General features: G+C 37.3%; 2 protein-coding genes and 1 long non-coding RNA gene across 5 annotated transcripts; 2 read left to right on the top strand and 1 right to left on the bottom strand.

The window, feature by feature from the left end:
- Positions 1–3429: 3429 nt before the first annotated feature.
- On the bottom strand, positions 3430–11441 carry LOC112283248 (abscisic acid 8'-hydroxylase 2). Of its 2 annotated transcripts, none has more exons than XM_073534500.2 (4): positions 10994–11441; positions 9310–10810; positions 8656–8811; positions 3430–8416 (listed from the first exon to the last, which is right to left on the bottom strand). In XM_073534500.2, the coding sequence occupies exons 3-4, from the start codon at positions 8791–8793 to the stop codon at positions 8147–8149; spliced, it is 408 nt and encodes a 135-aa protein (XP_073390601.1). In that variant the 5' UTR covers positions 8794–8811; positions 9310–10810; positions 10994–11441; the 3' UTR covers positions 3430–8146. The 2 variants fall into 2 exon arrangements, with proteins under 2 accessions (XP_073390601.1, XP_073390602.1); XM_073534501.2 differs by having other exon boundaries at positions 9310–10764.
- Positions 11442–14764: 3323 nt separating this feature from the next.
- LOC141045482 (uncharacterized) lies at positions 14765–15509 on the top strand. The gene is made up of 2 exons (XM_073534503.2): positions 14765–14959; positions 15173–15509. The coding sequence occupies exons 1-2, from the start codon at positions 14765–14767 to the stop codon at positions 15320–15322; spliced, it is 345 nt and encodes a 114-aa protein (XP_073390604.1). The 3' UTR covers positions 15323–15509.
- A 59-nt stretch (positions 15510–15568) lies between these two features.
- LOC141045483 (uncharacterized) lies at positions 15569–17676 on the top strand. Of its 2 annotated transcripts, none has more exons than XR_012217634.2 (3): positions 15569–15695; positions 16132–17115; positions 17541–17676. It is a non-coding gene; the product is annotated as an uncharacterized LOC141045483 (long non-coding RNA). The 2 variants fall into 2 exon arrangements; XR_012217633.2 differs by having other exon boundaries at positions 17527–17651.
- The last annotated feature ends 7372 nt before the right edge of the window (positions 17677–25048 follow it).

Genomic DNA, 25048 nt, shown 5'->3' with positions numbered 1-25048 from the left:
CTTAGGATCCATCTTCAAGCCTTCCGTAGTTGCAATGAATCTCAAAAATTCCATCTCAGTTTGATTAAACAAGTACTTCTCCAACTTAGCATAAAGTCCTTGCTGGCAGAGTTTTTTGAGGACCAAACGAACGTTTTTCTCATGTTTTTGTACATTCTTGGAAAATATCAAAATATTGTCTAGATAGATGACGAAAAAATTGTCAAGGTGCTCCCAAAAGATGTCATTTATTATGTGTTGAAAGATCGCCAAAGCATTGGTAAGACCGAAAGGCATGACATTATATTCAAAATGGCCATACCTTGTACGGAAAGTTGTCTTTCATTCGTCTCTTTCTTTGATTTGTACGAGGTTGTAAGCTCTCCTTAGATCAATCTTTGTAAAGATCCTTGCACGTCCAAGTTACTCTAGAAGACCTAATATCAAGGATAATGGATAATGATTCTTTTTTGTCACCTTGTTGAGACCTCGATAATCTACGCACATCCACAGCGAGCCATCTTTCTTCTTCACAAATAAGATTGGTGCCTCAACTGGTGACTTCGGATGACAAATGAAGTTCTTGGCTAGATTCTCGTCAATGTACTTTTGCAACTCCACTAACTCCGTCTGCGACAAATTGTAGATTGGGCCAAAAGATGATTGTGCTCCTTCCTGCAAGTCTATGGTACAATTGTATGGTCGATGCTCTGGTAGCATGTTGGCATTCTTCTTTTGAAACACATTTTCAAAATCCTTATATTGCTCCTATATATTTGTTGTCAAAATCCTTTCTCCGCTAGTTGGAGTCACATAAATGACAAATGGTGCATTTTCCTTTGACAATGTTATAAATGCTCTTGCTCCAATAAATAAGGATTTTTTAATTCGGGATCTTCTAACAGGCTTATTCTTGGAATGTTCTATAAGAAATGTCATCCTTCGTATGGATGGATTATGCATTTCTAACCAAAAAAGACCAAGAATAATAGGATTTGACGGGGTTCTAATAATATTGAAATAATATAACTACTATGGTCTTTAAACGTCACCTCTATAGGTTCTGATTTATGGATGATACTACTAGATAATAAAAATTATCCATCTATTATTTCTACATTAACGGGTTTAGGTTTTTGTACTAAAAGAATCTTATGACACTTAATAAATTCTTTGTCTAAAAAGCAAGCAGATGCTTCTAAATCTAATAACGCTAAGGTTTTTATTTTTTGAGGGCCAAAAGATAGAGGAATAGTATAGCAATGGACAAGCTGAGCGGAAAGAGAAGAACCTGATTATTGTTGTGGTATTGAGTTGTCCAGCCACAGGGTCCCTATTGTAGTTGGACATCTTCATTTTCCTGAACAAACGCACCTCTAGTCCTGACAATGTGTCAATTTTGCTTCTTAGGGCAGTTTCCAGCTCTGTGGCCTTCTTCACCGAAATACAAGTATAGTTCTTCCTCCATACGTCATTTTTTTTTTTTTTTTTTTCTAGAGTAAGGATTTTGACACATACTATATCAATTTGCATGTCTTCCTCCTCTAAATGTGAATTCAGCTTGCTTGCTAACATAGTTAGAGCATGGTGAGTTGTATGTTGTCTTGAGCATTGGTCTTGGTGACGGTGGAACAAGTGGTTATCACACTTCATAGTTTGGCTAATGGCTTCATTGAGCATTTGTGCATCGAAAAGAGATAATAACAAATCCTTCACATCGTTCCTCAAGTCCCAATAAAATTGATTCATCAATGCTTCCTCTTTCTAGTTGATGTTGCACGCTAATTGTCTGAAATTTGATGCATAGACTAATGTAGAGCGGGCCCCTTGCCGTAGTGATCGGATCTTTGTTGTAGCCCATCACGCCTTGTCACGTTCGCCAAGTGCTTCTGCAAATGCCTCCAAAAAAATTTCGTAGTTGTTCAAAATTGACGTTTTTTTCTCAAACAAAGGACCAAACCATGATAGAGCTTGCCCCGTTGTCGAGGTAGAGAGAATTTGCCTCAAGAAAATAATGGACTTTTGGTTGTGACTAATCATTCAATCAAGCTTCAAAATAAAGGAAGCCCTAAGTTTATATATAAATTTTCTCTTTTTGAGCAATTACACCAAATACACAAGCCTCAAGTAACCAACAACACTCAAAATATGATAAAATCTTCTAAAACCTTGTATATCCTTATGTGGAAATTTTCTTGAACTTCAACAATTCATATCTCATATTCCGACCATCCAAACAAACTCAAATTTTACATGAAGTACTGATGTATTCTTATTAACTTTTATAACAAATTTCAACTACAAATTCATTCCGGATCTTGAGATATCTTGAAAACCCTAACAGTCACTTCAAACCCTTGTCTTTATATACCCGCATGTAATTTTCTTTATATCTCATAAAATATAAGCTCAAATACCACGAAATTTATATATATAGCTTTTTAACACAAAACTTTACATTTTTTAAAAAATTAAAGCCAAAAATTCATCCAAAAACTCAAGTTATGGCTCCAACCATTACTATAAACAAAACCGCTCACTTACTGCCTTTGATTTGGAAGCGCTGCCTTCAATTCCTTATAACTTCTTTACATGAGCTTCAAAAGTAATAATTTTTTCATAAATTGCCATTCCATTCATACCTTTTGATCTTCAAAAGCTGCAGTACAACTCCTAGTATCTTCAAAAGAGTAACAATATGTCTTAAATTAACACCTTAACTTCAAACGGCTATAACATCTTCACCCTAATTCCAAATCTTCTAATTTTTACAGACAAATTGTACTTCAAATCTTAAACTTTACAAACCTTACTTCTAATGTCCAAAATCCCTCTTTGAAGTCACCAAAACTCTTATTAAGGTCGCGCACAGCCTCCTCAAAGTCCATTGGGCATGGTATTCGACCAATAGGAATGAAGTTCTCCATTCCTTGCCTTCATCCAACCATGCCTTACTTTCATCCCTCTCAATTAGCCTCTTATTACTTTAGATTTTCATCCTTAGGCTTCTATCTTCTCCCAACGCTTTATACTAAACATTTAAGTCCTATATTTTTTTTAATATCAAAATCAAAATAAGTAAACAAAAAAAATAAAGTTTCTTATATCAATTCCTTTTAATTTAATCTACTAGTCACTCTAACACACATCTAGATTTATTGACATATAATATATTTTAACTAATTTTTACATACTATAAGCATTTACAATACGACACCGTGAACAAAGTTCCGACCAGTCCAATATGTGATTCTTCCATCGGATAGCGTTTGGACTATAAAGCTGTTATCAATCTAATTTGATTGACAAAACCTCAAAACTTGGAATGTGTACCATTGAACTTGTTTGGAAGGCTAATTTGAGATTTCTTTCGTTGTAAGACCAACGGTCCTTGTTGAACTAGAAGCAAAGCTACTTCTCTTGGTGCTAAAGCTTGAGGCTAGTGAATCCTTGATTATGCCATCTCGAATGCTCCATAATTATAAAGTCTTGCAATGATTCTTTCAATCTTTATAGTTTTCTATGATAACATAGCAAGAATATTCATAATGGCATCCAACTTGGACTATGAACTTTCAGTCATACTAATATCTTGACCTCCAGCCATTCTAAGAGAAGGAAAGAAATGACTCTACAAGAAGGTAGTATTGGTTTAGAGGAGGGTACTCTGCAACCTCTAAAACTCCTTAAATCCTTCAAAAAGAGGGATAATCCACTCTCTCCAGTAAAGATAAGACTCTAATATTATAATAGAAGAAATATTGGTTTAGAGGATGATAATTTGCAACCTTTAAAATGCCAGTACCTTCAAGCAAAGGGGTAATCCATACTCTAACAAGAAGGAACTAGCTTTGATATAAAAGATGAGTGTAGTGTCAAAGTCAAGAACATGATAAAGAAAAATAACAAGTGAGACTTCTCTCAAAAAAAGATGATAAAATAGAAATAACTTGATATATATATTGAGAAAGAAACTGGAATGGCTATTGCCAAAAGCCAAGAGAACTAGAGACCCTTGAAACTAGACAAGAAACAAGAAAGGAGTTCACAAGAGTGAAGAAGGCTTCACTCTTGTCTCTATATATATAATCTAACTAGAGGCTACGTGGTGACGTTCTATAGGACCTCCAATATGTGTTGACTTTGTAGGATACATGTCTTGACTTACAAGGCAAGTTTTTCTACATGCGGGCCACATAATTAGCTTGGTCTTCAAGCTAACAATATGTGTGGCACATGGCCAACTTGTTGACCATGTTTCTAATCCAAAAAGTCAATTAAAGACACCTATAAAGTCAAAACAACATCTATGAAGCTTCTAGGAAGCTTCTATATCAAATACTATAGAATTAACTTACTTTTATCTAATTTTAATTACTTCTACCTATTTATACATGTAATTATTGGCTTATATGTATATGTCCATAACATGTAGTCTCGACAAACTATCATGAATTTAGAATACTAATTAAAAATCTAAACAAGAAGCTCAAGAAAAATTGGCAAGAACTAGATTAGTTAGATGAGTACAAGAATAATACTAGAGAGGTGAGCTAGAGCTCCAAGAGGTGTATTGTCGAGACTGAGGATCCCCTCAGTCTCAGCTCCTACATATACTACAAGCTAGGAAGCTTCTCAAGTAGCTTCTATTAACTAGAAAGCTTCTCAAGTAGCTTCTATTAACTAGAAAGCTTCTCAAGCAGCTTCCAGAAGCTAAGAAACTTCTCAAGCAACTTCCATGAGCTTGAAAACTTCTCAAGTAGTTTTTACAAACTACAAAGCTTCTCTAATATCTTCTAGAATCTTCTACAACTTCCTAGTGTATGTCCTTGACACTAATAGATTGTTAAAGATCTTAGAAACTCTCACTAAGATTGTGAGATCTTAGAAACTCTCACTTAAACTTCAATAATTTTTAACATAAATATTTGATTAAGCTTAAATTCATAGCATACATTAACTATTATTATATTTACAAATCTATAAATTGTCAACTATAGATCTACTGCAAAATTCACGAAATTGTTCAAAATTTCAATCCTATTTTATTTACAAAAATTAAAGTCACCTAAAACAATTCTAATTTTTTAAAGCTCTTACAAAGTCATTACAAACTTAAAACCTTCAAAATTAATAGTTAAAGAAGCCTAATTTGGTTTGCTTTCTAATGCCACTCTCTGATTTGCTTTCTAATGTCACTCTCTAATTTGCTAAAGAACCTCAAAAATGGAATAGGTACTTGATTTTGTATCTTAGAATTTTATTTCAATCTTAATTGGCAACAAATCCTCTCTAAGTATGAATTCTTGATTATATGAGGTAATTTTTTCTAAAATTAATTTCTAATTCCGTCTTACATATTCTTATATCTTTTGTTTTTTAATCTAACTTTTTTTTCTTATTTATGGCCATAAAAAGTAAGTAAAATCTATTTTTATAAAAATTATTTTTAATACTACAAGATTTTACTACCTATCCATCTTTTATTTATATTTTTTTTACTATATATTTTTAATTAAACGCTTCTATAATAAAATAATTTCTTTCTTCTTTCACCTAATGGTCGTATTATTACATGTCAAAATTAAATTATTCTTTATTTTGTTCTAAAGTTGTAGATTCAACAAAGTCTTTGTTGTAATTGACATTTTATTTTTCTTATTTGTTGTGTTATATTGCTTAAAGATAATTATGTACCATGGATGTTATTATTAGTTTGTGGTCAAAGAAAATTCCATTAAAGGCAACAATGACAAGTATGGTTACAAAGAATAAAGTAATTAGTTCAATTATGAAATCAGCAATAGAAAAAAAATTCAAGTTTGTAATATTCATGAAAATAAAATATTATCTATGTTTTACTAATAGAATCAGCTAGTTGCAAATGATAAAGAACAAGAAAAAAATGGAAAAAAAAAAGATAGAAAATGATATGATTAAAAAAAAACACACACACACAACACAACACAAATTAATCAATGAATATAAATACAAACAAAAGAAAAAATAGTAAGCTATACATCATTTATTTTTAGTTTTTAAAAATAAAAGAATTTTATTGTGGTACTTAAATTACTTAAGCCAAAAAAATTGGTAGGAATTTTGACACAATTATCTTTGGTTTGAATGAATGTAGATTACCACACTTACAAATAGTTTTTATTTTCATGTTGTACTGAATAGATTGTGGTTAAATAGAGTACTTGAAGTAAAACCATGCAAATATTTGTCTTCCAAATTCCAAGACTCTTTTTGGTGGTATACCTTACCATAGTAGAATTTGATACATAGACAAGAATGGAAAGGATTATAAGTATAATAAAAAAATAAAATAAAAAATCTAGTTAATTTTTACTACAAAAGCATATCAAATTTAATTGAAGTCAAAGTTCTATTGACATCAAATTATAATATAGAGCTTTCTATTCTTAAAAGTAATAAAAAAGGTATTTAATTATAATATGATGGAAGATGCACTAAACAAGGGATATACAACTTTCTTACAAAAAAATTGTAAAGAAATTCCTAATGGAGCTCTTAATTGAAAACAATGGCAACATTGTCTATTTCACATCTAAATAAAATAAAAATCATTAACTTACTTTTGTATGGGTCTTCCATAATTTTTCAAATTGTAATGGAGAGTTTATAGTAATTGTTTATAATACTTATAAATTATATGATTATTTTATGTTTCAATCAATGTATGTAATACTTTAATTTTAAATAGGCATAAATATCATGATTAATTCAAAATAAAGCAATATATGTTAAATTTGACATTAACATTTTAAAGACCTTCACAGAACTTTGCAAATTGAAAAATATGGCAACATGCACAGAAAAAAACGTGCCTCCAAAAGATACACCCATATATTTTTATTTAAGAAACTATGGACTATCTACAAGCAATTGATGTTGATTGTCACATTATCTACCAATTAGTCCACATCACGATGCATAAGTAGAAGAAATCATGGACACACTATTTGACATGTCAAATTTTCTTGAGCACAAAAGTCCACATCACTTGCTAGAGATGATTATTACGTTAAAAATGTGTTCCATCACGAAAAAGGGGGAAACGTTATTTTTAGTAGAATTCTATTTCCGTTAAAATACGTTCGTTCACGTTAAACAGAGTTAAATGGTGCCCAGATCTCTACTAGTGAAATTGAAAATATAGTTCACAAGTATCTAAGATGATGAAGTACAGAGAACCGGCGTCTCTATCATGTGTAAGGCATGTGAATCTCAAGGTTGTTCTTGTGTGCATGAGAAAGCTTCATAGGGTAATCAGAATCATGAATTAATGCCTTCAATAAAATGTAAAGAAAATTTTCCTAATGGTCGACTTCTTTTGGTTGTGATGCTTTTCTCAAGTACCTCAAATCTGGATGGATCGAAACATTTGGGGCTTTCAATAGTTCTCTGGATTGAGCTGAAGTGAACTTGTCGCTGCCCAAACTTTTGAACCTTTTGGAAAGACAAAGCCTGGGTGGACGTAAACAGTTCAGAATGAAATGGAGAACAAGCGGCTCAACGTAAGGGTGCGGAGTAGGGATTCACCATAGCAGCAAAATTTACCTTTGAAGTTGATAATCTGTGGTGGCTCTCCTAGGAAGAAACAAAACAAGTGTCTCAACTCTCAGAATCTCGTAGATAACCTGCAAGTTACCTCCAGTAATTGCCAAATTAGTAGAGAGAATCGAGGACTGCTCCAAACCTTTGAGCTAAGCGGGTTTAACACGACTTCTACCTCTAACCCAACATATAGAACAATAACCAAAGATCAAAAACAGTGGCATGATTGAGTAGTTGGTGATCAGTAATTCTATGTTTATAGGGCCAGAGGTCCGAACAGTTGCTTGCAAAGTGTAAGACATGCTGCTCTTCGGCTTGAACCAAGTTAATGACTTGTCTTCAACCATCTTTTTCCCAAATGAAGTCTTGTTCATACTGAATGCATCCAACAAGTGCTTATGACATCACCAGATCTGAATCTGAGTGCAAATTATTATCTATGATTAACTTGGTTTTAGGAGTGTGACAAGCGAGGAAATTGAACGTCATAGAAGGGAACTATTCTTAAAGCGAGAGATAGTTCACGTTTGAACAAACTAATACCAGTGTAGTCTCATTGTTAAGAGAGGGCTTAACAGCATGTTCATGGTTTTATTCGAAATCTAATGCTCACCTGCACTCGTTGACGTACTTCTGGAAAGTCATGGAGGTATTTCACAACCCAAGATATTAAAGCGGATGTGGTATCAGTAGAAGCAAACATGAAGACGACCATGATGCAGCATATGTCATAATCAGGCACTTCAATCGCCGTCATTTTCATCAAATTATTCCTAAAATCATTCAACTCGATATTAGCCTCTCTCCTCTTTGCGATTGACTTCAGCATGAGAGACACAAGAACCAGCTTGGCCTGATTCAAACAATTGATCCGGTTAGCAGTATTATCAGCGGTGTTGTAAGTATTGCAAGTACTATGAGGATACCAACATCATGGCAATGTTCTTTTTGGGAATAGAAAACCTAGCGTCATGGAATAGGACACCTATGCATTAACCATTGCAAATAACGATTACAGCCTAATCTCAAGTACCTTAGCAAGATAAATGGACGAAATCATCTAAGTTGTGTTTATGCCCGAAAGGATCATACCTTCCTGGACTTGTAGTATGTGAATCCAGGGAGATTGATAGGTAACGCTCTAAGACCTCTCAAAAGCGTGTGAAGTTCATGTCTGATCTGGTCCATTTTCTCAGACCCCACCTCAACATCCTTCCACGCCATGAGCATTATTACCTCAAATGTATACTGCACAATGTTGGAGCGCATAGGGTGAGCACTACATCATCAAACTGGTCTGAATGTTGCACACTAATGCTATGGGTAGACTGGAAAGTTGAAGTGGCTAATCAAACAGTATTAACACACAGTATGTGCTCTTATTTGCACAACGTAAGTATACTAGCAAAAAGTATGAGACTATCCAATTCCCTTCTACATGTTAAGTTAACGTCGTAAAAAATTTGTTACACGTGACTACTTTCTCTCCCATGAAATAATTGCTTGAAAGAGCTATGTCGTGTTTATTGCTAAGTACTGAATGGTTTCTAACCCGTGCGAAACTTAGAAGCCCAACTTCATTCATGAACTATATTTTGTTTAAAGAATTGAGAGTACAAGGTGTGCAACGTGAGCTACTTTTTTCCATTTCTTCAACTTTGTTCACTAGCGCTTGATTTACCCAAGACTTGACAGTTCTCTTGGCCAAAGAACTGACGAAAAGTTACATGTTCCTGAGTGCATTACCTGAGACAGAAGCAAGGGTAACTCTTCCAAAGTGGGCAAGGCTTTGAGATGTCACAAATTTACTCTCACTAAGAAGTTGCGCGGCACTTTTGGCTCGGCCTACCGGGAATCCCGTAACTTCGGATTTGGAAAGTACAAACTTGACGGCTTCCGATGAGTTGACAACATATTTTAGCCCATAATTGAAGCGGTAAAGGGATCTCCATATCTGAAAGAAAATTGTCGCCCAAGATCTAAGATTGAGCAACTACAAGGAGACTACAGCCCGTACTCAAGAAGCATTTGTGGTGATCACACCAAGACTTGCAAGTTGATGTACCTATCTGAATAGCCTTAGAGAGAGATGGTGCCTTTAGAAGATGAATAGCATGAAACCTGGCAAGCAACTCCTGGATAAAGGCGCGACCGCCGCAACGCCAAAATTGCAGCGTGTCTCCAATTAAAGTCTTGAATGCCATGCATATTGTTGCCAGAATCAACAATATTGTAACCAGCCACGACCATGACAACAGAACCTCACTTGCCATGTCTCCAATCTGCGAATTGCTTCTCACAAGAGTAACCCACTTTAGAAGTGATGTCATGACACAGTTTAAGGTTGAAGGCTCATGTTTAGACGCAGGATAATTGTTATTATTCCAGGGATTACAAGTGTATTTGTGAAAGAGACACTAATGAAGTAAAACAAAACTAAACCTTGAGAAACACAAACAAACAACTAGCCAATTTTTACTTGTCAGATGATAGCTTGGAACAACCCGCCTCTTGCCGTGAATTCTATTGGAGGTGACAATGACGCACAGATGAAGCGGAATGAAACGGGTACTATTCATGACAGCTTCAACGGAACTAATTTACCGGCCCAGGCAGCTTACGAAACTTATGGCCCCCCTCACTCCCCAAAAATAGCCAGAAACAACGACACAAAAACTCGGATGTTGCGATGAAGTGAACCAAAGCCCAAATGCGTGCTATAATCGATCCAAGACGCTGTGCAAAAAATATAGGCAGCATATGTACTAGTTAAGCATCGAGATTGTAGACCTTCGTGCCCTAGATAGTAAATATCTCTTCATAGGTGGCGTAGGCTAAATCTTATTGTTCATCGGTGTATTCATGGTGTCAAAAGCCCAACTCATTCAAACGAGTGAAAACTCAGGTATCCTTTCTAGACCATCAATATTGCTAAATTTAGAAAACCATAAACCAAAGCTAGATTCGGAGACTCCAAACTAGGCAAGGAGAGGGTAGGAGGATAAATCAACCCTCAACTGGTCAGACCAACTACCAGATATTATTTTTCATGTTCACCCCTTTCACAAAATAACGCAATGCCGACAGCCTCGAGTCGCTCACACGTGGTTTGTTTTTTTTCCTTTTTCTTCATTGCCACTTCCTTCCGCCATGTTGATGACAGCGAAACCCCACCTTTTACAATACTTCAAAAACTCCAAGCTACGTGACGAGGCCAAAGCAACTACTCCATGGTGAGTTCCCGCGTCTAAAAAGCATGCGATAGAGTGAGAAATTTCTAAGGTGCAACGAAGGCAGAAAAAATACTAAAAATATACATAGAGCAAAGCAAAGCAAAGTGAATCAAAGCAACTACAACCCACGATAACACTCTTTGCCACGATTCACATTTTCGTTATCGACAAAGAGTCAACGATGCTGATCCAAATACCTGCAGTGGAAGCAGACGCATCATAGCGATTGTGAAGGACACAGTCAAAGAGGTAAACTCGCTCTCCTGTAGAAAAGTGTATCCCCGGCTTCATCATCTCCCATCACAAGAAATTGGTCTCTCCAACTCCATAGTCCACAGAATGATTAACTCATAGACTCATTGATGACACACCTAAGATCAGCAAACAAAAGAGAAGCAAGGGACTCCTCCTGAGTTGCAGATTGCTTCATGTGCACATATCGAAGCATCGAAAAGCATGAGAGAAGAGAGGGTTCCAGTTGAAGAACAGCCAAGCTTTGGCTGAACCATAAGTATGGTTAGCTTTGAAGAGTGACTCCAAGTTTGAGATTTGGACATGAAAATGTGAAGTTGTGCTTCCTTTTAGCTTTTGGGTATTATCACATTTTGATTTTGATGGTCAAGGGTCACTCAGCACAGCACACAAGTACAGGATGGCAAGTAGAAGTAGTAGTGGCATTAGTTGGGACAAAGTTCAGATGTTCACTCCGACAGACATTCATCATTTTGAGTAGAATTTAGAAGATCAATGATCATGTATCACGATATTTATTATTTGCATACAAAAACAACTAATATTATGTATACCAATTGAACAAAAGTGTTTATTTATTTAAGTGCTCTCCAATTGGTGAGCCTGATCTAAATTTCAGTTTTCTTTTAACTTTTTATTTAATTATGGATATTTATTTATTTATTTTGTATACAAGATATCACTTGAAAATTTTTCATCATCTTTTTGTATTATTAAAAATAATCTAAATTGCATTGGAAATTATAAATAGAATGATATTTTCATTCACTAATTTATTTCTAAACTAACCATTCTAAAAAGGTTTTACCTCCAATATGTATTCACCCATTTCCAAAGGCTTCTGTTGCTTGTTTTGAAAAGCAACCTTGCTATTTTAAACATTCTTATCAAAGAAGCAACGTAATGCATGATATAAATGTGATTGAATCCGTTGTGAACATATATAAAGTTGGCCGTAGTCACCCACAATTTCGCACGGGCTTAAACCCTAAAAAACTAGTCACAAATTCACGTCAAGGAAGCCCTAATCCTGCAGCAAATCATGTGCACATAGCTTTCAATTCCCTACGAACATTACAAGGATTTTCTCTTTTCCTTTCTTGGCAACACAATAACCAATTGTTTCGGGTTTTCAAACTGAGAAAAATCCGGGAAGAAACTACGAAAACTCTGCACGTTTGACACATTCCTGCACTGTCCTACACAACTTGCTTCATCAGAAAACTCCTCAAGCATACCTGGAATTCTTCAATCCAAACTGCTTAGACCGAGAATTTGCAGCAAACCGACACTTGCAACAGTCGATGAAAAAGCGATGTATAGAATGGGTCAAACCCTAGAATGCAGAAAAGAAAGTGGTATGTGCAGCTGTAGCGATGCAGCACACGAACAGTCGTCTGTTCAATAGAAAAAGCTAGACGAATATATCCAAAAGCATCATCTGATCCAGCCACGTATGTAGGTGCGCATCCTGAGATTCTACGCAACGAACTCCCAAGAAGGTATGTCCTATTGGGGAGAACAATTCCGGACAATAGAGCTCTGCTCGCATACCTTCAGCGGCAGCGTGGTGCTTTCACCCCAAGTAGATCGGATTGGCTTTGTCTACAGCGAAACCCTGTGCTCAGAAAAAACTTTCGCAAAAATGCTGGGATCAAATATGCAAACTCAATGTTGGACTTCCCTTCAAGGAGAAGTACGAAAGAAGGCCATGAATTGGGCTGCAAGTTCTTGGCGTCCCTGAGACAAGGCTCACGACACCAAATGCTGATCATGAATCACGTAAGTGTAAAGCACTGGAGCCGTACATTTTTGATGTCAGATTTGTTCGGAACTGGACTGCACTGCCGTAAATTTTTTCCATGTGGGTTCGGTTGACCATAACAAATGATGTGTTAGAAATAGTGAGAAACACTAGAATTAAAAAAAGATATCGTAGCCCTGAGCCACCAGGACTCCAAACCCAACCGATGAACATCTTTGATGTTGAATTAGATTTTCATACAGAGGCTTTATGTTTCAATCCTCGAAAGTTTCGGATGCGCAAATCACGTAGTTTACACTGAAGCAGGAGAACGAAGAACCAAACTTGGATTTAGCGACAGCTGTTAGGTTGCGCTGGCATCGCATAAAATTGAGAGTTACTCCGAAATTTGCTGAATCTCCTCGATGTGAAACCCCCTTGAAATGAGCGCCAGAAATCAACAGGACGAGCTTTATGAGTATTTTGCCCAAAAACTTACACAGATACAGAAATTTTGATATAGTCTGTCAATGAGAAGCGAGCGAACATGAATTAGTGGACTATTGAAACAACCGGAGCAGGTTCGAACTTCTGAGAGGAACTGTTACCGAAGGCGGCACAAACTGCTCCAGGAAAAACCGGTAGGTTTTGTTTACACCTGCATCATATCAAAATGCATTGGATTCACTTTGAAAGATCAGATTAAGACCTCTGGTGAATCCGCGAACCCTATTTGTTGTGTGAATGAATGGAGGATAAGAAACTGACAATCACACAGAGCTCTTTGTAGAATTTCTCTGTAAAAACCAACTACAAGGAGCTCACCTCAAGAGCACCTCGATAAAGAAGAAGTGTAGGGCGATGCGGCGTCCAAGCATATTTCCATCTCAAATTGGTCATCAATACTCTCCTCGTAAATTTCAGTGTCTACTGCCATCTCTCACAACTTGGTGAAGCTCCTGTGCAGCTTCACGTCTATGCAATTTCTATTGCACGCATACCTATATGAGGTACCGGATTTTTCCAGGATCCCATTTTAACATCATCAAGTTGTATGAAACACGGAAAAGAAAAATGGCCTAAATCCCAAACATGTGATCGCAAACCGCAGTGAAAGAGTTAGCCGAGTCATAGATTCTGTAAGCATACATGGTACTTGCGAATCAGAATTATTGGGGATATGATGCACAAGAATGCCGTGACATAAAATCCGATTTCAGACAGAATGATAAACAGCTAATTGACTGATTCATCAAATTCACCGAGCAGGGACCTTCCTTCTATTTCTCGACTGCATGTAATCATCAAATCCTTTCAGAATTGTCTCGACAGGGAATTGATGCACCACAGATACACCTTGAATGACAAAATCATCTGCTCATTTCAACCCCAGATGTGATAATCAAAGGAATTATATTAGCTTGTCCTCACCCAACACTAAATCACAAATAAAACCTCAAATTTATTTTATGAAAAAGAAAACATTCAATCAACCGAACACAAACCTAAAATCGAACCCTAAGTGAAATCCTGTCCTCGGAGATTCTCACTAGTACTGCGCCTGCGAGTGGCTCATCTTAAGGTAGATTGTCCAGAGTGAGACACTGGAGCAGACAATTAAAGCAGGAGTTTCTGTCAACGCAATTACACCCAGCAGCCATTTTGTCCAGAAGACGACAAAAGGTCTTCCGACGCATCGAGAGATCTCATTCAGGAGCCCTCATGTATTAAGCAATGAAGATGGAGGCCTTGGAAGCTAAAGCGGGGCGAAGACTGCCAAGCACGAATGAGATTATTATCAGTGGACACACGAAATTTTCCGAAAACCCCTTCCCATCACATTTCATATACCAGATACAGTGCCATTTTGAGAAACGCATGAACCCCGTTTCCGCACTTCTTCACTTCCAGACTTCTTTCACACACAATCACCAACTTGGCACGCGACTGGTCACACAAGCTAGCTTCGAAGATGCCAGGAACAGCGATGCCACGGAGATTGGATTGCATGCAAAAAACACCCAATTCACCGACACGCGGGCATGCTTCAGGGAATTCCCTGTCGGTGAGTTCGAGGGTGTCTGCCCTGTACATCTGTCCGACAGCCGGTCTGTGGACGCGGCTTCGCGGAATCGCATTTCACACTAGAGAGACGAGACGAGCTCAGGTCATAAATTTCACGCGGTCATTAACGGGAGATTGGGAGCTCAGTGTTGACCGGTGCTGTCTGATCCGATATTATAATAATAATAATAATAATAATAATAACAATAATAATACTACTTTTTTCCTGCGAGAATGTTAGGATGAGGAAGTCAACCTCGTGGTCGCGGCTGTCTGATGCAGTGAGATCATTCTCGTTTACTTTCCTCCGCGGCAGGTTGGGAGGTTTGACGACGACGACGATTCGCGAACCTTTTGGTGGACAACAAACTTGACCACCGCAGCTTACCCTTTCCAACTGCTTCTCACTCGAGGTTGGTTAGACGATCTAGTGCCCTTCCCAGCAGCCATCGGAGCTCCGAGTTGAATTGACGACGATCTCCGAGGAATTCTCTTTCGGTGTTCACTCGCCGAGGAATGTGGTTGTGGGTCCCCGCCGATGACGGCGAAACTGCATCGGAACGGCGCCTTGTGTGAATGCGGAGCTGGATGGATGTATGGTCATCCGTTTTGGATGTTGATCAACTTTCATCTATAATAAAGAAAGTGCAAAATCTCGTTTGTGGATCATTGTTGCCTTTGATGGCTTCTTTGCTTTTCTTTCAAGCCGATCATGTTATCCGTTTATTGTTGGGTTTTTATTGTTGTATATTGGTTCACAAGATAGTGAACTTTTCAGAGAACTTAATACGTTTGTGTAAAATTTCGAATTTTTTTGATGTCTTTAAATATATATTTAGGTATAATGTCTTTACACATAGCAATTGAATGATATTGTGATGGGTGTGAATTTATTTAAGGACTGTTACGTTGCATAACATTTTACTTGAAACATCCGATTTTCAATTTCAAGCATCTGTAAGCAAATGTATATAAAAAATTTACAAACAAAAAAGCAAGCAAGAAACAAATAACTAATCATAAATAACCGTAAATATATAAATTATCACACCATCAACATGTATGTATTTATTTATAAGTTCCTGGAATTTAAAATGCACAATCATTGAACATATAAATTTATTGATGATCAAATACCACTTTCTGCATCTGATATATGTTCAGCATCCACCCTGGGGAATACCACCATGAGTGTATTTTTTAACCATGCAGAAGCCTAAAAAAAAATCAATACATGTTTATCAAATTTTAACCTGCAAGTGGTGTTTTTTTTAGTGATGATATTTACATCTAGGCAGAGTATAAAATATAAATATAGAACAAGAGACACATGATCTTCTCCCAACAAACATGAATTAAAACTTGGATACCATACATAAGATACAAGTTTGAATTTCAAAGATGACTATGGGAATGAGATACTAGTTAACATTCAACAATCAATACAAGTTTTCTATTCTCAGTCACAATTACTTAACTAAAATAGAATGGTGAACAATCAGTATATATAGATGTGGAGAGAGAGGAAAGGAGAGAGCCATGTTCTGCGCCTTTAGCTTCATGTGCAGACTGACACCCTCGTCTTTCTCTCCCCTTAAATCTCAAACCCTAATCCACTTCCACATAGCTTTTTATTGTCACACTCTGAAGGAGTTGGGAACAATATTAGGGTTTCAAAGTCAGGGTTCCAATATTAGGGCTTATTCTTTCTCTCAGTGACTGTTCCAATCCCCTGTGAGATTGAACCAGGGAACCCAACTGAGTTCCCTTGGCCAAAAGCCTTAGTTTTTGAATGGGTGCAGATTGAGGTTTTCCCACTCAAACAAAGAACATTGTGCTTCAGCTACTAACTTTGAAAACATCTGACATATTGATGAAATAAACCCATCACTCTTTTGAACTTCATGATTGTTGTTTTGATGGCTGAACTTTCAAATGAATTCATAAACTTGCTTTATTTATTTATTTTTCATTTTTTCATTTTCTTGTTATGGATATTTAAGAAGGAGTCATATTTTAAGAAGTTCCATTTTGGATGGAATGGCCTCACTATCTAACTTAGGATCATATGTTCCAGAAAGAACATCACAACAAAGTTCCACCCATGGATTCATCTTTCATGCTTGGGAGAACTTTTGTGTTGAAAGGATATTTGAAAAGAGGAAATTCCAGGGCAATTTGTTATGTCTTGTGGTGCTGACACAGCATGCAATGAGGTCCACTCCCTTTGAATGCAGTCTGCCAGCTCAACTACTTAAGGTAATGGCCAAGCAGCTTATGACAAATTCCAAGCAGCAAGTACCAGAATAGATGCATATTGCAAAGGGTAGATACATAAAGTCATGCAAATCCAAGCCAGTTTTATTCAAGAGTTCATCAAACAATAAATACAAAGTGAAGGAACATGTGTACTTGAACATGTAGATTTCTTACATCCAAAAATGAAAAAGCTTACTTTACATTTAGATTCAACTTCACATGTCTGTCATTAAAACCTTCACCCATGTATTCATGACATGGCATGCAAACGTACAACCTTCAAACTAAATGCATACAAAATCAATCCAATACCTAGAGAGCTCATTTATAGTTTTCACATCTAACTAAGAATCCCAAATGATCTCAGCAACATATATCTTTAAATGAGGTTTTCACTGCTTGTAAACATAGGCTTGAACTTACAGATACAGTTCTCCACATGAATTAAACCTCACTTCAAGAATAATGCGGAATGGTGAAACCCTGGAAGCTCTGGAATGTGAAGTTCCTTATCGAAGAAGAATGAGAAAAAAAAAAAGTACACGCATCCACCACATGCATCCATGGCTGACAGCCTCCCACAGACAACAACAACTCAGCAAAGGCAAAACCAGATGGTGAGTGGGCAGGCAGGACAGAGAAGGGGCTTGGCAGTTTGGGGGCCTTTGCAATCTTGTTCCACCAACCCATTGTGGACGTACCTTTCCCTTTTGAGACTCAGCCAGGATAAGTTTGGCTTCCTCAGTGGTCGTAAGTGGGTTTCTGTTCCATAAAAAAGCAATCACTTCTCATCCAATGTTTATATCCAAACACCAGTCCGTTTAGTCACACATTCATCCATCCCTACTTGAATCTGGTGCATGGTTTCACACTTAAAGTGGTTGGCAGGGCTTCATATTCTTGCAACATCTCTGAAACTTCAATGTTGTGTGAAGTTCAAAGTGTTGGAATTTGACCTCATGATATAGTACTCTTGATCATTGCAAACATAAAAGCATGCTTAATCAGGCACACCAAGTGAATATATATATATATATATATATATGCATCCATCCATGCATTTTATGTTATTAGAATTGAATGATATATTTTTCATTGCCTTGAATCTGTGAATTGTGTGAGGCTTTATAGGATGTAAGATTATATTCAAGAATTTGTAAATTATATGAATGTAGTAACAAATTCAGTGACGTGGAAGGTTAAGAATGTTGCCAACTGTATTAGGAGTATGGGTGTGTTTGTAATGGCTAATATATTCTTGTAAATGTACTCATTGTTTATTCTTTTTCCTAAATTTAAGAATGAGGATCCCCATTGATGTAAACCTTGATATTGGAAGCTCCATTAAATCTATGTGTCTTTGATTGTGGTTTTAGAGGATTTTAGTTTCTCAAAGAACTTTATTTGATCTTCTATACATGTGTATATCTATAACAAGACCATTGAAAGTAAGACTGTGAGTACCAAACAGTTCCATACCATTTGTACAGTCTTAGCCTACTCTTGTAACTGTGAAACCAAACTTTTCACAAACAAGATGTAGAATTTGGACCTTAATAATGCTCCATACCATGACATTTTACTACTGGATCACTGGTATTCAGCATAGAACACTTAGATTTTTATGATTGCTGATTTTAAAATTATTATTATTTTTCAAAATATCATCACAATCATTACTTTAGTCAATCAAACTGATTGCAGATATGAGCAATGTACATATCATTGTCATTTTTTGATTCACAGTCAGGAATAACACATAGACAAGAACCCAATAATGCATTTATGATTTGTGATTGGAGGGAGAATTGTAAGTGAGACCATTGCCACATTTAATTTTTATTAATATTTGGTCATGTAAAACAAGACATGTGTTTGCTAAAAAGAAAGCATTGAAGGTTACACAAGGAATACTACAGAGTGTAACTTTGCAAATTGCTGTAGCATAGCAGTCTATACCAAAATCAACATCGGCAAATAAATAAATGGAAGGGGGAAGTAGTGGTGACCTTTTGCTTCATCATTCCCGTGTCACAAATCTAAAAAGCATATCTCACTTTTGTACAACACTTGTGAGCTTCCAATGTGTGACGATCTGAGAGATGTCCTCTCCTATCAGCATTGAATAGAAAACAACTAGACACACACATGATTTCCCTTTTACTTCAAATCATAAAATGAATGGTTAACATAAATGCCCTAATCTCAAATTAACCCATAATTGAATGACAATTTCAAATACTGTACAGATGTGGAGCTGTAAATGAGCCCTAACTGCACTTGGCAAACTTAAGGCTGCCATTCTGCACTCTTCCACATTTCTGAATCATCAAAAACTCTAACAATTGATTTTGCAAAGCACATGCTCTGCATGAATAAAACTATTGTGTGTATGTATATATAAAAGAGTGAGTGTATACATGTCTACATGAACAGGCACAAATGCCTATCTTGTCATGTCATCTAGAAATCTCTCTCTCACTCTGTAACTGGCCACCATTGGTCCAAAGGTTGAACTCTCCCATGCTTGGTGAGGTGGTGGTTGGGATTGGTGGACGAGGAGGCTGATGCCACTGTATCCACATAACTTGATGATACTTGGCAATAAAACTCCACCAACAATAGAGCCATCTTTGAAATGTCCAGGTGGCCACTAAAGAATGCCTGGGAAACTCTATTATTGTCAAGTTCGAAGGAAGAAGAGGATGGGTGAGAGGAGAAGATAAATTGTGCAATATATTCTATTTCAGGATTCTACCTTTATGAATTGAGTATTATCATGCTTAAAAAAATACTATGCCAGGTCACTAAAGGAGTGTGTTTCAATTGTGAACAACAATGCAGCATTTTGTGGATATAGTTTTGAAGAGTTGAGGGTAGGTGCTGATTGTGCTGAGGCTTTGGTCCACTAGTTTGTTTGTTTTTTCAGTTTTTTTTCTATTTTTGTTTTCCTTTTCCTTTCAGAGTAATAATCAAAATAATAAATGTGTGTGTGTGTATGTATATATGGATGTGCATATACATACATGCATGAAAATGGCCCTTGAACTGCTTGGTTCTTCCACAATAATCACTGTTCTTGTGGTTCTATATTTGTCTTTTACGACGCCAGTTTAGAGCCTGAAAGGATTCATGCTCTATACAATCACATTTTTCCTTTGTTTTGATTAGTGTCCTTTGGGAAAATGATGGCACAAACTGCTATGCTACAAATCAAAGTATCATACCTTAAGGTCTAAGTCAATATCAGCTTGGAGACTTTGAAACAAGTCTATTATTATGTTCTCTGCTGTTCATTTGATTAGAACAAAAAAGACAAAATTCCCAGTCAAACAATGGACATCATACTAAATCCATGCCATAATGTTAGGCTTTAGTGCTATCCAAGCAGCACATGAATAGTGCAGTCTTGATACAATTGTATATATCATATATAAATATATAACTAAAGAAATAATATCTATCTATTGTAGAAATCACAAGACAATAATACAATTAGTTCTGTTTGTATAACTTGGGTGTACTGCATCAATGTAATTTAAACCAGTATGTTTGAAATATATATATATATATATATATACATGCGGATGTAGAGCTTTTGTGTGGAATTTGAGTTACACTACAGTGTTGAAGTCAGTTTGAATTCCTTGGTTCCATATTTTAATTGTTGTATTTTTATATTTATCTTAATTTTAGTAATACTACAGCATAAATGCTATCAATAAAATCAAGGGACAAATCAAAATACAAAATCATTCCCTCCCACAATTTCATACAGTATTTTGCACTCAGCCTCTGGACACCAACCAAGGTCATTTTCTTCAATGACATGAAGTTTTTGTAGTACTAGAAATAAATGGTACAGTGATGTAGTGGTACAATTTACTTCCTGTGATTTTTAGCTTGAATGATGGATGACAGATTCCAATCACAGTGCATGTTTTTACAGATAAATAAACAAAGAAATAAAAGTACTCTTGTGGATGCAAAAACATAAACCCAGAAAGTGAATTTTTCAAGCAATCCGTTTTATGCAATATTTGGTTCAATTTCAAGAAACTGATTTTCTAATGTGTTCGGATTCATATAAATGATATTATTTCTCATTATTATTTGAGAAAATCTATTCTATAAATTAGGTTTTAGGCCCAAAGGCAAATATTAGAGGCACACATCCATATGGCAACCCTATATGGTGGGTATCACTAAAAACCTCAGAATGGGGGGTCATGGGTAGTCAATAGGCAGGCTTGGAATGAGGGGTTGATTCCACATGGAACAGGTCACGCAGAAAGTGTGGGTGAGAAGGAAGAGAAGGGAAAAGAGGAAAGGGGAGCGGGGGGCAGACCAAGGGCGGGCAGCCAGATACACAGACGGTGTTAGGAACGATTACGGGGAGGTAGGAGGAGAGTGACACTTGGCGCCACCGGGGAGGACCTGAAAGTTTTTAGTGCTGCCCAACATATGTTCAGGTCGGGCAAAATGGGGCCCGCCCGCGAAGCTCTTCCCGGTCCCCGACCGACAAGAACCGCCAGCGCAGCAGGCAAAGGCCTACGCTTCTATTGGCCCACGGCTTCCCCACCCCACCCTTCGCTGCTGACATGGCAGCGTAGTGGCCTTGGAGGTAGCCTTACCAATCCTGTGTCAAGAATTTCATCCAAAATCGAAATCCCACGTGGCCACAAGTGAGCAGATGTTGCTTCAAAACCTTACAGCTAATCATTTGAACTAATGGTCGGAATCTTGCCAGTTAAATTTGTGGAGTTTGTTTGACCTCAAACCACTTGGCTGTGGTTTCATCTCCACATGGCCAATGGCTCCCACAGCAACTGTTGTTTTACATGATGGATGTCAAAACCAATAGTTTTCCTGTATCTTGTAAGTGTCGTAAATATTAGTGTGGCTAGAATTAGAGAGAAAAAAAATTGTGTGTTTTTGGGTGTATTTAAATGAGTCCTGTACTGAGTCCAAGTATGCAATGAATTGTTGGAGTCAGCATTTTGAATACTGGCAACTGTTGCATGCCAGTGCTCCAACTTTTAGAATGAAAAGAGAAGAAGTAGAAGGAAGAAGAAGGGACACAGGATAATCATGTTCCCAGTGGCTGAAGGGAACCTTACCTGTTGTGTTTTTTTTCTTCATTTTGGAACAGAGAGGAGATTTGCAGAATATGCTTTGAGGAGTGTTCTAAAACTGTAGACTGGCAAATCTCAACTGGGTGCATGTGTGTTTTCCCACAATTGATGATGTGGAATGTGCCAGCTAGTCTGTCATGCTAGTGTCACTGGTGTGTGTTGACCACACTGCTCTTCCTTTAGGGATTTAAAGTAAAGAACTACTTAACACTTCATCACATACAAGTAAACAAGAGGTCAGAGGGTGAGGGTCATCAGATGCACTGTTCTTTATTTTCCCCACATCCCACTAGCCAACTACTTATTGTATGCAATTATCATTCTTTTCCAATATATTGACTTTCTCTGCAGGTTCTCTCTATGCATTCATGTAGTGGACACAAGAAAAGTAAACAGCAAGAAAAAATTCTAATTGCTGTAAGAAAAAAGTGCTGTGGAACTTTAAGCCATAGCACCAAGACTTTGAGGAAGAAGTTGGAATCCACACATGATGTTCAAAAGAGGTTGGTCTCCTGGAGTGAGCACAAGAAACCAGGCACACTAGTTTGTGAAGAGTAAGCCATGGGAACTTTGCCTCTTTCTTTTTCCCTCCGTGACTAGTCAAAGCAAACATGGTTAAGATTCATTGGTGTTTTTCCACTTGTAGAAAAACTAATTTCAAAAGGACAAGAAAAAATTTACTACAAACCAAAGCATTTTCAAACGTGGCACAGTGGAAAAGTGGCATAGTGGAAAAGAGGAAATATGAAGAAGAAAAAAAAGAAAGAAAGACTGTAAGAAAAGGAGAAAGAGAAAGAACTAGGACAGACAGAAGAAAAGGAAAAAATAAAATAAAATAAAATAAAATGATTGTTGAGCAACTGTAGGAAAGGAGGAAGAAGTAACACCAGGTAAATGAGTGGAAAATAACAACAAAGTTACATGGGTGAAACTGATAAGTAAAGATACATCAAAATCACACACAAGTGTAGGGTACTAATCACTGACAATGTATCCACTTGTCACATACCAGAATTGATCTACTGCAGTGTTTCAAACTCCCATGTTTTCAAAACAAACACCTCTACTGTGTGATGGAGCTTCAAACTTATGAGACAGATGCCTTTCATCCACTATTGATGGCCGATCACCACCAAGTGAAGCCCAATTCCATTGTAACAGAAATGGAGATTAGGGCTTAGGTACCATTTGTAAACCGAATGATTATTTTATCTTTGCTTAACAGAGGTGGGTTTTGAGAGAGAGAGAGAGAGAGAGAGAGAAGGCTTGGGTGGCAAGGAGGACAAGCTTGAGGTGCTGTAACAACTGCTATTACTATGACCTGGGCTCCAGGTCTGCCAAACAGTTGAGTCAGCAAGCAGAATCATATCTTCCCTCCTTCCAGAGAGGACATCCCACCTTTCAAAGATGAGGAGGAGGAAGAGGAGGTTGAAGTACCATTGCTGCTGCTGGTGCTGCTGCTGCAGCAGTAGGGTGAGCTCTTGCCCTTCTCTCTCTCTCTCTCTCTCTCTCTCCCATGTGCTTAACCTTCAATGGCTGTAGAATGGGTGGGCAGTCTTGGGGAGCAGGTTGGGAAAGTTAAAGCAGTGAAGAAGAAGAAGAAGAAGAAAGATCTGGAATATGCTGAAGGTGTCCTTCACCCCATCCACTTCCCTCCACCAGTGTGGTCATGATGGACCTGTCAAAATATTGTTTTTGTTTCCTTGAAATATAATTGTAATGTTTCAAATCAGTACATGTGTGTGTGTGTGTGTGTGTGTATATATATATATCTTTATGGAATAAAGTGCTGAACGAGTTTGGTCAAAGTCATGTAATTGTGTATGAAACAACACTGATATGTGGGAGTGTGATACTATATATATATATATATATAAACATACATAATCATAAAAGTATGTATGAATCATGAGTTTTTAGAGAACATTTTTTGCAAGACTTTTTTTTTTGTGATTGTGTTTTTGTGTGTTTTCAACATTTGTGAAAGGTTCTGCTTAGCTTTTTCTTTTTGGAAGCAGGTGAGGCATTTCAGCACAATTTTCATATTACTCCACTTTCTTTTTGTGACTGATATTTTGTTTTTCTTTTTTTGGACATGGGGAAGATGCAAAATCTCCCTAGAATGATGTGTTTGATTTCTAGGGGCTGGTGGCAAGCCCTAGTTAAACATGTGTTCTATGCCATCAAAAATCTACTTTCAAGAGGCATCATCTGGCTTGCATGCCAACCTTGACAGAAAAAAGTGGAAACCAACTTTCTACCAGCAGAGCAAGAGGTTAAAACCAAATGGGCTAAGAACCCAACAGTACAAAGAAAAAGAAGAAGACGTAGGGGAAGATAAAGATGAGAGAGAAGGAAAAGAGAGAAAGGAAAGGAAGAAAGAAAGAGGAACAGGAAGAGGAACAGGAGGATGGGAGAGAAATGGCCACTTGCATCACATGGGTGGTGTGGGTGTAGTAGTGGTGAGGGTTTGGGGTCCTAGTATGTGGTCAAGAACAAGGGAAGGGAAGGGAAGGAAAAGGAAAGGGGAAGAGAGAAAAGATAGAGAGCATGTTAATGGTGGCATCCTCCTGTGAAGGGAAGACAAGGGAAGGGGAAGGGGGGGGGGGTTCAAGACCGTTCAAGTTCCGAATCTGCGTCCCGCTGTAGAGGTGGCCTGCCAGGTCAACATCGCGGGCGCAGTCAACCCGACCCGTGCTCGCAGTGGCCGACCCGGTCCCACGCAACAGTCATGCGGGGCATGGCCATGAGCAGAGGGGGCATCGGCATGGCATGACCCATGGGCATGGATGGGTATG

The sequence above is a fragment of the Physcomitrium patens genome, chromosome 6, assembly GCF_059467195.1.
Source record: "Physcomitrium patens ecotype Gransden chromosome 6, ASM5946719v1, whole genome shotgun sequence".
Taxonomy (NCBI): domain Eukaryota; kingdom Viridiplantae; phylum Streptophyta; class Bryopsida; order Funariales; family Funariaceae; genus Physcomitrium; species Physcomitrium patens.
This window is presented reverse-complemented; position numbering and strand designations above follow the sequence as displayed.

Coding starts and splice junctions, on each gene's coding strand:
- LOC112283248 (XM_073534500.2), bottom strand. CDS start 8,793: ATGCTCATGGCGTGGAAGGATGTTGAGGTGGGGTCTGAGAAAATGGAC. Junction 8,417..8,655: donor CATACTACAAGTCCAGGAAG/GTATGATCCTTT, acceptor TGTTTGAATCAG/GCCAAGCTGGTTCTTGTGTC.
- LOC141045482 (XM_073534503.2), top strand. CDS start 14,765: ATGCCAGGAACAGCGATGCCACGGAGATTGGATTGCATGCAAAAAACA. Junction 14,960..15,172: donor GAGAGACGAGACGAGCTCAG/GTCATAAATTTC, acceptor CCTCCGCGGCAG/GTTGGGAGGTTTGACGACGA.